General features: G+C 36.8%; 1 protein-coding gene across 6 annotated transcripts in view; it reads right to left on the bottom strand.

Moving 5' to 3' along the window:
- CEP128 (centrosomal protein 128) overlaps positions 1 to 16631 on the bottom strand; it is a 237913-nt gene that overhangs the window by 54948 nt on the left and 166334 nt on the right. For all 6 annotated transcript variants that reach the window (XM_027844950.1, XM_027844953.1, XM_027844949.1 and 3 more), the window contains one exon: positions 13883 to 14047. In XM_027844950.1, the coding sequence (XP_027700751.1) occupies positions 13883 to 14047 (165 nt within the window). The remainder of the gene's footprint in view (positions 1 to 13882; positions 14048 to 16631) is intronic.

Genomic DNA, 16631 nt, shown 5'->3' with positions numbered 1-16631 from the left:
GCATGTATGTTAAGTAGTAATATTAATTCATTTTCTATGGTGGTTTTGAGTATAAGGTAATTTTCATGTTTATCTCTTTTATTCAAGTCTATTTTTATTAGTGCCTTGCTTGAGATCAAAATTGTTAAGCTTGCTTTTTTTTAGTTTACCTGAAGAACAAAGTATTTCGCTACATTCCAGGTTCAAGCCTGTTACTTATAAACAACATATTGTTGGATTCTGCTTTCTATCCCATTCTTCTCCCTAATCCATTCTGCTCCCCTGCATTGCTTGATGACTGAGTTCACACCATCACATTCACAGTCATAATTACTGATTCTTTCCCTCCTCCAATTCTCTTATATTTTCTCTCCATCCTGGTCAACAATAATGATCTCTTTTTGACATAATCTGCTACCATTTTACCTTTCCTCTTTTCTTCCCATTATAGACAACAATCACAGGCTACTACCCTTTTTCTTTCCTTTTATTTCCCCTTCATCATCCACCCTCTGAATTGGAAGTTAATTTTACTTATAAATAATTCCTCCCTCAATTTACCCTACCTCACATTTTACCCCTAACCTCTGCTGGTTCCAGTATGATTACCTATTGAGCTTAATAAATTCCCACATCAATCAGATTCAGACTGGTATATATTCAACTTTTCTTTATCCAGTTTACATGAAATTGGTGTTCATATGTAGCCCCTTTCCTAAACTCTTTCCTCCATGTTTGTATAGTCTTCTTTTCCAATATGTTAATTATGGTAGGGAATAAGCATCCCCCCTTTCTCCTTCTATCTTCCTTAATGCATTTTTTCCTTCATTTTTCCTTTTTCTATTAATAATAATCACAATAATAATAACTAGCATTTATATAAAATTTACTATGCGCCAGGCACTGTGCTAGTCTGGACTATACCCTCTAGATGTCCCCATAGGGGGATTCTATCTGGGAGACATAACTTCTTAATAATCAAGACACTATCTAAAGAGTATCATGCACAGGACAGTTATGAATAAAATAACATGTGATTCTTACTCTCAAATATATTTATTACTGGGGGTAGGGGGAAGACTGTTAAAACTAGCAATTTATTTGAATGTCATTTTTTTTTTTTAAATCAAAATTGATCTAGAGTTCTTCACGTACATAGGCAAGGATTAAGTGTTTCTAGGAGTAATCTTGGCTTTGCGTTGATCAATTCTTTCAAAAGGCTGAAGTATTTTTACTTATTTCTTTCTTATAACATTGTCTGGAGTGAATAAGGAGACACATGTTGGAGGCTTATGTTATGTCTGAGTAAAGTGAGGCATAGAATTACCGCCTAGCATGAATCAGGGGAGGAAATTACACTAATAATCTTACTATATGTTGTTCATATACTAAGCAAATGAAAATGTCCAGTAAAAAACTTAGTAATTGATTCTGAGAGTCAGGAGAGATATAGACTAAATCTTTAAATAGCTTAGCAAATTGTTCTAAACGCTTGAGCACCTATCAATTTCCTTTAGGAAATTGCCCTGGAGGGCAGCTAGGTAGGACAGTAGATAGCATGCCAGGCTTGGAATGGGAAGAATCTTCTTCCTGAGTCCAAATCCAGCTCAGACATTTACTAGCTATGTTATCCTGGGCAAGTAACTTAAGCCTGTTTACCTCAGTTTCCTCATCTGTAAAATGTGCTGAAGAAGGAAATGGCAAATCACTCCAGCATCTTTGCCAAGAAAACCCATCACAAAGAATCGGACATGATTGAAAAACTACTAAATAACAAATATGGAATGGGACAAGATGGTTTTTGCAGTTGCTTTTGGCTTTACATAATTTTTCATACCCTCATTACTAAGAGGCTGATCTCTGACAAAACTTAACATCTCTTAAATAACAGGCTTGAATAAAAAGTGGTGATGTGAATAGCATTCACCTGTCATATGAATCCATTTGACCTTTATAATAAAGATATTTTGAAATGTAAGAGTGATAATTTTTGATAATACATCCTTTTCAAGCTTTCTATAGGCTGCACTATATGCCATCTCTCTCTCTTTTACCCCAAAAATAACTAGTAATGCAGTTTATAGCCGTGTACATTAATACTGTGTCTCCCTAGAAGCTGAGTCAGCTGTGCTCATGTAAGTATTATGAATGTTCTTCAGCTGGTTAGGTAAACAGGTCCTTGACAGTATTTTGTTCAAGATAATTTGCCTTTTGAAGGTAGCATTATGTATTTAAAGTTTATAAATGAAAGTTATTTTTATTTGCTATAATAATTTCACTAAAATTTCTGATGATATGTGCAAGTTTTTAACTAGCTCTATTATCAGAGGGTTCAAAAGTGATTTTCAATTATGTTATTTTGGACCTATTGCAGACCTTTAACTTTATTTTAATGCTTCCCCCACATCTTAGCTCCAAACTCCTTCCTTTAGTATAAAAAATAGCAAGATGGTGTGGAGCTAAACTATTGAAATGTCGCCTTTTTTCAAGTTAGTTTTCAGTGAGGGAGAAGTTAAATTAATGATGTATTCAGTAGTTTGAGTGCATCTTATTTAATGTAATGTTTTTGTTAAGGTGTGTAGAGAAATGTTTTCATTAATTTAATGCTTTTATTGAAAATAAAGTGGTGCTTGTGGAGCACTTAAGATCTCAAAGGAAATGTGTAAGCTTTCACTGAACAGACATCATTTTGGATAGACTGTGGTTTTATTGAAATGATTTCACTTGCATGAAGTTAGTGTTTCTTTAGAAAGTCTTAAGAATCTATGGGAAAGTGGTAAATTTTGATTAATTTTAGACCAATAATTCTTTTTTTTTTTTGGCTAGGCAATGGGGTTAAGTGATTTGCTCAGGGTCACACAGTTATGTCTAAGGCTGGATTTGAACTCAAGTCCTTCTGAATTCAGGGCCAGTACTCTATCCACTGCACCACCTAGCTGCCCCTTAGATCAATAATTCTTACCCTTTGTTAAACTGAGTAGATCAATCAAGGATGTTTCCTGTCATTTAATTGTTAACAATCCTTCTTAAACAATTAAAAAATCAGAACAACTACAGATGCCAATTAAGGGGAAAAAATAAAACCTTTCTTTCCCAAAGCCATCTTCAACAAAACTAAATAGAGTATTAAAGTATAAACTTGCTTCAATCTGCATAAATATGTATTTGTATGATATTTGTATTCTAAATTCACCCATATAGTCTTTCCAAAGGTCAAAAGCTCCTGACAGAAGAGAAGACTTCCTAACATTCCAGGTGAAAAGGCAAGAATAGAATAGATATTTTGGAGTGCAAACATAAGAGTCAAAGAAATACTTTCACAATTGGGAGAGACCATATAGTGATGAAGCATATACATTCTAATGGGTTTGGGGGAAGGCAATATAATTTTTTAAAATTTTTTTTGGGAGTGGTCAAGGCAATTAGGGTTAAGTGATTTACCCAGGGTCACACAGCTAGTGTCAAGTGTCTAGTATGAGGCCACATTTGAACTCAGGTTCTCCCGACTCCAGGACCAATCCATTGCGCCACCTAGCTGCCCTCGGGGAACACAATTTTTGAAAAAAAAAACCTGAGGCAAATGAGATCTGAATCATAGATGGGCAGAATTCATATAAACAGGGCAGGCCAAATACCTAGAGAGTACATAACAGTAGGGAAAAAAAAACAATGCAAGCACAGAACAAAAAGCTGAGGTTAATCAGCCAACAAACATTTCTTAAGTGCTTACTCCAGATGTGACAGTCACTGTACTAAGCCCTGGGGATACAAGGAAAAAACAAAAACAAGGGATGATATCAGAAGGATGTGACACAAGGAGGAAGGGGCAAGAGGCAGCTCTCAACAAACAGCATTGATTTTTTTTCAGTAAAATATGAGATGAGGCCCTTAGCTGAAAGTAAGTGAGGGGTGGCATAGGAAGTCTGAGGAAAAGAGAAGACTTGAATAGTTGTGTGATAAGTGGGATAAAGAATCAATTAGGACAAAGAAAGATTGCCTCACAGTGGAGGGGAGGGAGGGTCATATCACAGAACCAAATTGCTAAATGTGTAAGTTCAGGCATAGGATGGAGTATGCTGCATTAGTGGAAGGAATGCTGACACCAACAAAATAATAGACCTTTAAATACTGCATTACCTAATGGATCTTTCCTAAAAGTTAGCAAGCTAAAATTCTGCCTTTTTAAAATGGAAATTTTGAGGCGGGTTGATTGGAATATGGAGTGTTTTATAAATATTAGCTATTATTTACAGCATACTTTATAGAAGATTTTTTAGTTACCTTAGTATTTTTTTTTTTGCCTTTTCCAAATATTTGCTTCAGCCTTCCTTTTCAAATCTGTGTGACCTCAAATACAAACAGAACTCCTTCGTTTTGGTTTTGTTTATTCCTTAGACAACTAGCATTCTTTAAACTATTTATGTTTCAGTGGCTATACTGGTGTTCATATGCCAAATAAGGAAAGGCGCATGCTGATGATGATATCAAAAGCTGGAGCATCCTCCTGTGTGTCTGAGTTAGAGAGAAAGTACAAGTTATGGTCAAAGGAGATGACGATCAGCCTCATTTAATAGGCGTCTCTCTAAGGAGGAGAGATTTCATGATATTGCTCTCTCCTTCTTCCTTGTAACACCTCTTTTCATGGGTATAATACAGAGTTCTGGTCTTGATCTTCCTTTCTTCTCTCAGTTTTCTCTTGTTGATCTCAGCTCCCACAGGTTCACAATCCACTTCTATGCAGATGACTCCCATATCTACATACCTAGCCTTATTCTCTCCTGAACTCCTCTCATATCACCAACTGCATATTTTTTGGTCACCTCTAACTGCATGTCCCATAGGCATCACAAACTCAACATAACTGAAACAAAATCCAAAGTCTACTTCATTTTTGTCTTAGCATTCTCAGAGCCTAGCATGGTGTTTAACACACAATAAGTGCTAAGAAATGTTTGTTGAATTGAATGCAACCGGAAAGCCAAGGTATATGAGGGCACAGGAACATGTTATGATGGAAAGGAAGACTATGAGCTAGGTATTCTCCTTGAGAAAGTAGGTAGAATGACCAGGGCCTGGCAAATAACCGCTACTAAGAACTGGCTTAAGTGATAGGTCAGGATGGAATAAAGTGTAAAGGCAGAAAGGTCGTGGGGTTGTGGAGTTGTGGTGGCAGAGGTAGGTCTGCAAGTGACAGATAGGAGCAAAGTATAGACCCACTTCTCATTCTGCCTGTTGGTCATGAGACAAAGCAGGGACAGTACTGGAAATAAGCGGCTGGTATTACACTATCAAAGGGGTATGAGAGGAAGAGATCTAATTCAAAGGTCAGTTAGTTAAGAATAGAACAGGTTCAGAAATATGTGACAGAATAGAAAGACAGGAAAGGACAGAGAAGCAGAAAGAGAAGGGCCAGCATTAATGGGAATGGGAATGAGGGAGCTGAGAGTGGTGAGGAAGGGAATTTTTCCTTAAGTAGCATTGTACTGAAAAACAGGAGAATATTTTAGCTTTAAAGCAGTAACTCATTATACCCTCCTCAGTGTAACAGCAGATTCCACTGCCGATCCAGGGGAGCTAAGACACGAATCCCCCTCAGATAAGAGGTTCTAGGTGATGGGGTGCTTGGGTGCTTGTGCTTGTACTTGGACCCCAATTTCTCCCTAGCCTCAGAAACACTGTCTCTGACAACCACTCCCCAGTCCAAGGACACTGTGCCTAGCAGTTATTCATGCATGGGCCCCAGCACGACCCTTATCTCTCTCCCTGGTGCAGCTACACAAAGCTGGGTGAGAGAGTGCTGGGCTGCTCAGGCCCCAGCCCTCAGATCATGTCTCTGGAAGCCTCCCAATTCCTTAGTAAGTTCCTGTCTTGTGAGAAAACTTTCCCTTGTTGCAGAGCATTCTCTCATCAAGACAGAGGGAGAGGGGTGCCTTGCCCAGCCCAAGGAGTTTTGTCCTTGGCTGGCCCAAGGACTCTTCCTCCTGCCAGACTCCAAAGATCCATATCTCTGTCATCTCCCTCCCTGTCTGGTATACTCCCTGTACTTTCTCATCCACGGCTCCCAAAGACACCTGGACCTTTAGATTACCTCATCAGTGTCCCTGGCATTCCTTTCCCATGCCCTTTTCCATATGAACCCTAGCTCCATCCTCAGTCTCTTGCAGGTTCCTTAAGAATCCTTGCCTGCTGAAAAGCGTAACAATAAATCTTTGCCACCTTGACTTAAAGAATGTTTGAGTCTGTGAATTCATTCCAGACGACCCCATCCTGTACTTCAGTCTTTGAGGGGTCTCAACCTCTCAGATCGCAACACTAGGCACACGTTTGAGAACATAGGCTCAGTCCAAGGAGACTCGGACTAGAAAAAAAAGTGGGGGAGGGGAGTGAGGTCCTTTCTCTCACATTCTCTGTCTCTTTTTGCTCCCACCCTAGAGCTCCAAGGAAAACTACTCAAAAAATATGTTTGGCTCATATTTAGGTTATGTCAAAAAGGAGATAGAGAGGCACTCAATGTACAATGTATATTTGATAAAGTATAGCACTTTTCCCATATATTCAAAAGAAAAGCTTATGACAAAAAAGACTCAAAAGTATGTATTGACAAAGTCTTAAATACAATAAAATGACCTGAAAGTCCTATTATACACTCTAGGGAATCAGATATTTAAAACATTAATATGTAGGACACTTAGTGGGATGTTACATTGATATTTCACCTTCACCTTGGTTCTGCACTATGCAACCAACTCTCTCAAGGTCCATGTCGTCTGGCAAGCCAGGACGAGGCGTGGGCTCAACCTGCTGCTAGTGATCACCGCCTCTGAGAAGCACTGCATTAGCTGCAGGGCTACCCTCCTGCATCGCAACTGACACCGAGGGACTGAGTCCTGCCTGACCTCTCCAATGCATGAGGCTGCCTCGGGCTGGAAACATCCATCTCAGAATCACTGCTTGGTCACCTATGCTCAGAGAAAGAAACACAAAGCAAAAGGGCCAGCCAGGGGCTTAGGCTTGCCAAGGCAGCACACGGGCAAACAACCTCCATCACCATCACAAAAGGTCCAAGAGAGAGGGTTCTAAGACATGCGTTCCAGACAGAGGAAAGAAAAGATCGAGAGCAGAAGTTGTTTCTCCCTTTAAAGTTTGGTGTGTGGGCTGTTCCTCTTGGCTTAGTGGTAAAGCCTCTTGATACATGCCACTCCCCCTCCTACCATCACAGGGAACAAGGTATTTCCATGTCTCTTTAAAGCTCCAAATCCTTTCACACTGAGCCCCACACACGACTCACCAGAAGTGTCCCAGAGTCTCAAAGACTAAGAGAGGCTCGACTGATTGCCTTAATTACACCAATAAGAAAAGGAAACTGTGCTTCAGATCTGATTTTGATTTCATTTTCACTCCGTCGAGTGGGAGATGCCCTGGCCATGGGAAGGTATGACTAAGTGGCCTGGTGGGAAAGGATTTCCAGTCAGGGCAGAGAAGCAATAGGTCAGAAGATGGAAGGAGGAGACCAATTACTTCCTTGCCTTAGGGCAGACCTGCACAACTTGTAAACTTCTTTGGGCAACAGATGGGTCAGACTAGAGAGGCAGTGATGGTGGTTGGTGGTTGCGGGTCATGTGACAAACAGGAGAGTGCACAGTGACAACCCTATATTTTCCCAATCCTTTGGCAGGCCTTAAGTTGTTTAGGCCTGCTTAGGGTATGAATGGTCTAAAATTGATTAAGATACTGGCCGAGGTGTGAACCACCTTAAGGGGAATCTCTTGATTCAGCTCAAGGAGGTATGCTGTGTGAAAAGTAGGACCAAGGGACTGGAAGAAGGGTGGGCCAAGCTTCATAGTGGTTTGTTCTGGGTCATAGTTTCCTCAGGGCTGGTGGGCAAAATATAACTTATAGCCTTAGACAATTCCTTTGTAAACTGAGAGATTATTTGTGTTACAGTCACAGTTAGCATATAATGAAGGCAGGACTTGAACACTAAAATCAACCCTTTATTCACTATACCAGGAGGCCTTTCCTATAAATGATACAATTATAAAATGTGCAAATCAGTTATAATTTTAAGAGCTTTTCATTTTCTTTGATGATAAATGAAAAGGAAATTATAATATAACAGGGTTCACATTTTAGTGAGATTCCCATAAAAGGGGAAATCAGGTTTCCAAGTATCCTCTGGACTAATATGAAGTTATATGCACCACCAAGGTATGAACACAGTCTGCCTAGTAATGGTCTAGAAGCCTAAATTTCCAAATGAATGCTTGGTATTAGCCTTCTCTCTCTCTCTCTCTTTTTTAATTTTTCTGCTCATTCTTTTGGAAATTTTAAATCTCTAGAGCTCCATCCACTATACATGGATATCCTCATATAAGCAAATGATTCAATTAAAAACTTTTGATTTTCAAATGATACCAGCAAGTCATATAGGTGCTTTTCCTCCACCCACTCAAAATAACAGAAATCCTTAAAATGTAGGGCTACATTTAAAACAAAGCTATCAGAAGTATTTATTAGTTTCTTCACATTTGAGTTCTACTTTGTCTTGTTTTATCTAAATAAGCCAATGTAGCATACAATTTGCATTTTATAAAAGATGACATATCAAAATATGTAAATAAATGACAAGATTTATAGTTCAACATTATTTTTATTAACTAACAATGCTATCAAAACCCACAAATTTAGGATGCCAGTTTAGTGGCATTTACATGTACTATATTCACTTGAGAAAAAACTTAAAATATTTAAAATTTTGCTATAGAAAGTTAATTTACATAAGATCCTTTATAATGATAGTAGGTTCCACAGTACTTTACAGTTTGCAAAGTACTTTCCTCACAATAATCTTATTGGGATAGACAGAGCAAGTGTTATGATCTCATGGTTACAGATGAGAAAACTAAGACTCAGAGAGATGAAATGACTTAACAATGGTCAGCGAGTAAATAGCTGAGAGACTCAAACCTGACATTCTCACTTCAAATCAAAATCCAAGTACACTAAACCACCCAATGCTTTTGGCAGAAAAAGTAGTGTTACGACTCTTCAAAGTAATGCCCTCTGACAGAGTCAAAACATGAATATGAGAATGGCATTGTCTGAACTAAACTAAAAGAGCCAGCTTCTGTGATGTTTCCCTTTATTCTAAGCTAAGAAACAAGAGTTGAACAAATTTCTAATGATGGGAGAAAACCTCAGCATCATTTCATGAGTAGTTTTTCCATTAAACATCCAACAGTAAAAATCACACACTCATAATTTGAAAATTCTGTAGAATGCAGAATTTGTTCTCTTTGTCGAAATAAACTGAAAAACAGCTTATGACAAAGCAAAAACTCAGATGTTAGAAAAATGCATTTTGTTCCCACAAATCACTACTGAATAGGGAAGTAAAACGTGTACGTATGTTCCTTAACAATGATCTTGTGCCAAGGATTCAGACTTCTGCTGATGCAAAATGGAATTTTGATGAGGATATACCATTTTTCTCAGTTTGCAAATCCAAAGGTGGCTCATAATGTGAAATAAAAATCAAAAGTGAAGAATATCATCAAAATAATAGAGCAAGATGATAACAATAAGGCAGGATTTTTTTAAGCAACATAAAGAAAATATTTCTTGAAGGTCCATGAATTTTACCATGTTAATTAGACATCTCTGGTTTATAAAAAGCTGCTTTTTCAACCAAGTAGGGCAGAATTACAAATAAAATTCATCTATCAGATTTTCTCCCTCCTTTCTTTTTGAAATATAACATTTTATCTAAATATTCTTTGAATTTAAATTCTTTGTGCTTCTTTTACAAGAAAATTGTGAAAAAAAAATTTAATTAAAAATGAATTTCAGGAGTTCTTGTTGTTGGGGACCCTTGAATTTCAAAGCTGACAGAGACCTCAGAGATAATGTGGTCTAACCTCTACCTAACAGGAATCACTGCCACAGTCTCACTGGGGAGAGGCATGTAACTTTTGCATGAATCCTCCAATAATGGAAAAGTATATGAGTTCTCAGTGGTCCTCTGCTGCTTCTTAGTGATCACTGAATTATGTAAGTTACATGTTTAAGTTATATTACCTAACATGTGAATGAATAAACCAATGAATGAATGAAGGTGAGTGAAAACATATTTATTGTTTATCATGTGCCAAATACTGGAAACTGGAACACTAGAAAATACAAATACAAAAGCAAAGACAGCCTCTGCCTTTAAGAACCTTACATTCTAGGGGAGACAAAAGGAGAGAAGTGGTCAGGGAAATATTTCAGTTGGAAAATTTATGAGGCCAGGTGTGGTGGCAAAAGAGTGACCGTACTAAATCTGGCACTAATACAGTGAACCTTTGAGATGGGGAGTAAGGGGTGGAGGGCACCAGGTTGCTCAGCAGGGGAATTGGACCCATGAATGGACACAGCACTTCCAGATAAGTGGAATGAAGGAAGAAAGAGAGCAAGGGACAGAGAAGGGAGGAAGGGAAGAAAGGTGAAAGAGGGAAGGAGAGAGGAAAAGAGGAAGAGAAGGAAGAAAAAAGGCTCTTTCTGTGCTGTCTGCCACCGACAAGTTTCCGCATTGTTAGAAATCTTAGGAAAAAAATTCACTCTATCTGCCATCCCCACTGTCTAAGATATCTCAACTAACCTCCTTGAAATGCTTGACTACCCTTGGTGCCTTCACATCTTCTCTTCTAATCATCTTCCAAACTGTATGCAATATGAATTATTATTGATAACAATGATGATAACAGTGCTTTTTCTATGGTATTTTGAGGCTTGCAAAGGACTTTACATACTTTGTCTCATTTGATCCTCACAAGAAAACTATGAATCAGGTGCTATTATCTTCCCTATTTTACAAATGCAGAAGCTGAGGTGCAAAGATTAAATGACTTACCCAGGGTGCAGGTCTTCCTGACTCCAAGCCTATGTTTAATCTCCTGCTCTACCTAGTTGCACAAACATCCAACCTCAGGATTCAACTGAAAGTGTTCTCTACAAAGTTATCAATTACCTCTTACTAAATCTAAAGGCCTTTAGTCAATTCTCATCCTTCTTGACCTCTCTGCATCATTTGACACTGTGGATCACCTCTTCCGAGATAATTCCTATCCTTTATCAATTTTCAATACACTGTTCTGTTGATTTTCCTCTTATTTAGCCAACCCACTCTTCTTAGTCACCTTTCCTGAATCTTTATCCAATTGTATCTCCCTCTAAACGTGGTTGTAAACCCACAACTCTGTTCCAGACTCCCTTTTTTCCTCTCTATAGTCTCTCAATTGGTGATCTCATCAGTTTCTGTAGGTTCACTGATTAATATCTGTGCAGATGATTCCCAGGTTTATACATCATCAAGATCTATCTATTAGATCAGGCCTGCACAACCTGCGCTCCGGCAAAGGATTTCGGGCAGCCCATGATAAATATAAAGGAAAGGATCATTCTCTTTTCCCTAACTCACTCCTCTTCTAATTTCCCTGTTAATGTTGAAGAAACCATCATCCTTCTAGTGACCCAAGTGCACAAATTCAATGCCATCCCTGACTCCTCTTGCTCAGTTATCCAATCACATGTCTAATACTGTCATATCTATCTGTACAACATCTCTCACATCTGTCCCCTTCTCTCCTGTCTCCCTGTCTGAAATCTCTCCCCATTCCAATCCATCCTAAACACTGACACTAAAGCAGGAGTTCTTATCCTTTTTGTATGTCATGGATTGCTTTGGCAGTCTGGTAAAGTCCACAGACTCCTTCTCAGGATCATGTTTTTAAATACATAAAATTTGCATAGCCAGGTCCATTTAACCTTTGTGCCTCTTTTCCTCAACCAAAAAATGTAACATGTAGAGTGACTTCCAGCTCTAATTCTACAATTATAGGAGGTAATTTTTCCCATTCCATTACTCCCTTTACAATACAGCAATGCTGAACTACTTGTTGCTCCTGTATGATGCTCAATCTCCCATCCGTATACCTTTAAACAGGAGATCCCCGATTCCTGGAAGGCTTTCTCTCCTCACCTCTGAGTTTTCCAATGCCAGGCTTTCTTTAAGACTCAAATGAAGTGACACCTTTTGCAGAGGTCTTTCCTAGACAAACTGTCCCTTCTATAGTTATCTCATATCTACTTTATATGTATTTTGTGTACATACACATATGTATATCTGCATATACATACATACACATACATATACACACATATGTACACAAACATACACACACAGTATCTCCTCCAATAGAATATAAGGACCTTGAAGTCAGGGCCTATTTTCACTTTTTCTTTGTATCCTCAGCACTTAGCATAGTGCTTGGCACCTAAGTGTTTAATGTGAATAAATGCTGGTTGATTGACTAAACTTGTGCCTGAATTGGTGTTCACGTCTACTGTGAACTACGTGTAGTAGATGATTAAATTATTAATATCTCTGGCTTCCTCTTGCAGTTCAGCACAGGTTTCTGCTAATAAGTACCTAGTGCAATGTTAAACATCTAATAAACAGTCAGTAAATTATTACTGACTGAGTGTACAGTCAGTTAGCATGTGTTCACAGAATGTAACCTAACTAATGTGAGGGTAAATATAACATTTTTACAAAGATAAATCTGTTAAAAGTACATATAGCACATCTATATGGCATTTTATTTTCAAATAGAAAGATATAATATATGCATATATTATATATAATCCCAGACATACATAATTTCATCCTAGATTTTATATATGCAAACATATATATGAAATATCCCAGATATAAATGATTTCTAGAATATCTATTAATTATGATTCTAGATGTAACCTTACTGTTCCATTTACAAAGCAAATCAAGAGCAAACCATAGAGTTTTGACAGCCTCAGTCCTTAACTCTTAAAATCCTAGGCTGATAAGAAAACTCCCAGCTATAAAGGTATATAAAAAAGAATATATCTGTAATGTCAAAAATTAAAATCAGTGATAAAACATTTATTTCAGCAATGGTAAAGTGTACTTTTAATTTTCCAGATATCAAATTTTTCTCTTCCTTTAAAACAAACAAGGAAATGGGATTTAAAAAAGGAAACAAAAATTTTGGGTAGCAGTTTAATCTTGAGAAAGTCAGGAAAGATAGCATTATTGCCACAATAACAGATGTATTTAGATAGCTATGAACATTAGACATGGTAAAACAAAGTATGACACAGAAGCTAAATTACACTTACTGTCATAATGATTTCTACCTAATGCCTTATTTCCTTGATTTTAATGATGGATTAAGAACACATATTGGATGAGATTAAGAACAGAAAAACGTAAGTTAAATAATAAAATATACTTCATATGAAGTTTAAACACAGTAAAATATAGGACTCCCTTTTTATACTAAAATTCTGTAGCATTAACTGTCAGTACAATTTACTAGGCATTTATCACATATTGCCTTATATTGTTAGTTAATATTTCACATCTTTCATTGCCCCAACTAAATTATAAACTCCATGAGGGCAAAAATCAAGTCTTATATTTCCCACAATGCCTGAGGCAGATGGTACATTCAATATACATTTACTTACAGATTTATTATGTTACATTGAATATATGATTAGATATATGAGTAGTTACATTACAGCATTTACTCAGAGTGGCTAGCTAACTCATGGGATCTCACTCAACAGGACTTTTTTCATGTCTTCAAAAATAGTTTAAGAGACAAAAGATTTAAGAGACAAAAAATTTAAATTGAAGGGTCTAAAAGATGCTGACTGATAGTTAAAAGGTACAGAATCATAAAGTCCAATAAAACTTATCTGCCCTGGTCCCACAACTATTTTTCTAAAGTTAAGAACTCAACTATTTATTTCACCACCTGTACCAAAGAAAAAGAAAAGCAACTTAATTTTGAAAAGTAGAATACAGACTTCTCTTTACCTTATCTTCCAATTGCTGTTTCACAAGATGATATTTTCGCTTAAGTTTTGAGTTCTCATCCTCTTGGTGGGCTAACTCTTCTGCCAGCTTTTCACACTGAACTTTTATTTTTTCCATCTGCCAACGATGAATTTTTGCCACATTTTTGTCTTCCAAGTTTTCTGCCTGATGAAAGGAGAATAAGACAAAGATCACTTCAACAGGTAAAGTGTTTTAAAATAATCCAAGTCAATCTTAAAGCATACACAGAAATCATATTAAAAAAATACTCCCAATAGATAAAGGTGCTAAGGGTCTTTAGGTATTTCTTAATGTACAAACACAGACACACACATACACACACACACATTAAAAGATAACATGGTGTTGTAGAAAGTACACTAAAGCCAGAAGAGTAGGGGTTTAATTCTTTTCTCTAACACTTACTAGCTTTGAAACTTTGGATATACCCTTGTGACACAAGAAAATAAACAAATTAACTTACAAATAAAATGTCTCTTACTAGCAAAAAATAATCCAATATGATTATCAAGTTGACATACCATGTTCTTACTTCTTATAAGTCCTTTAAGAAGTTTAGGTACAATATGATGCCATATCTTTACTTTGATTACATCAATTATTTTGTTGAAGATATATAATTGGAGACAGTTAAAAGACTGTTACCATACTTCAAAATACTTTAAGGGTTCATGACTTCATCAGCATCGGCACTCCTTCCACTAACATAGACTATAAGTCCTCTATGTTTCAAAAGCCAAACTTTGCAAGGTGCTAGGGACCAGAAATTCATCACGTGGTGGCCAGACCTGTGATAGATACATAGGCACCTCCCAATTAATGTAGGCTAGTACTTAGATGGCAGCCATACAGTTCCAAGTCAGTACTAAAAACCTTTGCAACTTGGTAGAACTTGTCAAAGTTTGTCCTCTGTTGCCAAAGACTTCAAAAACCCAGGGTGCCACCTCTATGCCATAATGAGGCAGTACTTTTAGTAAAGGCAAGAGACAAATCATGACTGGATTCTATCTGATTTTCAATTAAATCTAAATTAACTGGATGAAGAGCATTTCGCTGAGGCTTAAAAACATCAAAGAATGAGAATGGTGATACTATATTGGATGGAAAAAATATTTTCAATCTGCTAAGATAGAGAAGATTAAGTACATTACAATTTGCAAGACTAAACGAAGTTCCATTTTGCAGTAATTACAATGAAAGTGCAATATGGGAATATCCCCAAAACAAATGTAAAGATTCATACCCTATATGTAGTATACAGTATACAGTATATATATATATACAGAGAGAGAGAGAGAGAGAGAGAGAGAGAGAGAGTTTCCTACCAAAAGTCCTTGCGCATGTCAGTATATAAACTTCCCACAGTATCTATGTTCTCTATTCCTTTCCCATTAATTTCATAAATTAAAAATGGTGATGGATGGGGAAGAGTAGTTACTTGTCAGAAGAAACAGACATCTAGTGATTGTTAAGAGAAAAAGAACCAGAAATTCTCACTCTGGTTCAATTTTCAATTTTCACACTGGTATTCCCAACTAGATGTACCATGCCCTCAAGTTTCAGTCTTTCCATTTCAAAATCCTTAAGAAGCTTTCCAATGTGGATAATTTCTTTCTTATTTGAAATTCCAAATATTTTACTGTCCTTTCTTTCCACATGAATTCACAACATATCATAAAGGGAGGTGACAAGTAATTTTCCTATTTTACAGAAAGAAATACTAAGTGGTCAAGCAAATTACAAAGTCAGGATCAAATTCTGTGGGGTCCAAAAATTAATTTTAAATAATAGTTCTTAATTTTATGAGGCTATTGACTCAAAGATCAAGCTTCGGTGATTTTATGTTTATTTTAACATATTTATATTATAGTGAACTCTCCAGATTGGACATAATAGGTAATAGATCTCACTCAAATGGAAGCTCAAGTTCAGAATTAATAGAGCTTTTCAGAGCTCCTACCTCCTCATAAACATCCCTATTGGTTGTTCAATTTGTTGACTTTGGAGTCTTCTTTCCAAACTAATTCAATTCCATATTTACAAGACATCTTCCTCTTGAATCACACAGAATTGTGGGATATGACAAAATGTTTCTTGACTTTTGTATACATTTAAACTTGCATTGTACTCAAAACACATAGTAGCCATTGCCTTTCAAAGAATTACTAATTTTTAAAAGGCTTTACAATAAAAGGAGCAATTAAAAAGTAAACTTCTGTAAATTAATCACCCAAATGAGATTCATGTTCTGAAATGGTTCTCCAACATGTCAATCACGCTATAACTATCATTCTCCACAAGTATTTCCATCAATGAGATATGATAATCTCACAATAAAGCATTTACCCAGCAAGATTTTGAAAGATAAAACTCAAAATGAGTTTGTTCTGGTTATTTCTTCCACAAAGCCTACAGGCTAACTTCTTATGGTCACTATCATATTAATAAGGAATATAGATATAGGAGCTATGAACTTAACAAGTCTGTGACATTTTTTCATTTAAGAGGCCATAAATGTTGAATGAGGACACATTTGAGGTTCTACCTCTTACTGTCACCTCTACCTTTCTTGAACTCCTGAAATAGCTAAATATCCTTTTTAAGGGTTTCTGTATTCCGCAGAAGGTGTTCCCAAGTGGCTGCTACAACTCATTTCAACACTAGCTGAAAAGACAAGAATAAGCCCTCTTGATTGTTAGTTTGATCTTTTCTTCAGTCTCTGGAATAG

Source organism: Vombatus ursinus, unplaced genomic scaffold, assembly GCF_900497805.2.
Source record: "Vombatus ursinus unplaced genomic scaffold, bare-nosed wombat genome assembly UNPS02014945.1, whole genome shotgun sequence".
Taxonomy (NCBI): Eukaryota; Metazoa; Chordata; class Mammalia; order Diprotodontia; family Vombatidae; genus Vombatus; species Vombatus ursinus.
The sequence above is the reverse complement of the archived record's forward strand: the minus strand, read 5'-3'. Positions and strand labels throughout refer to the sequence as shown.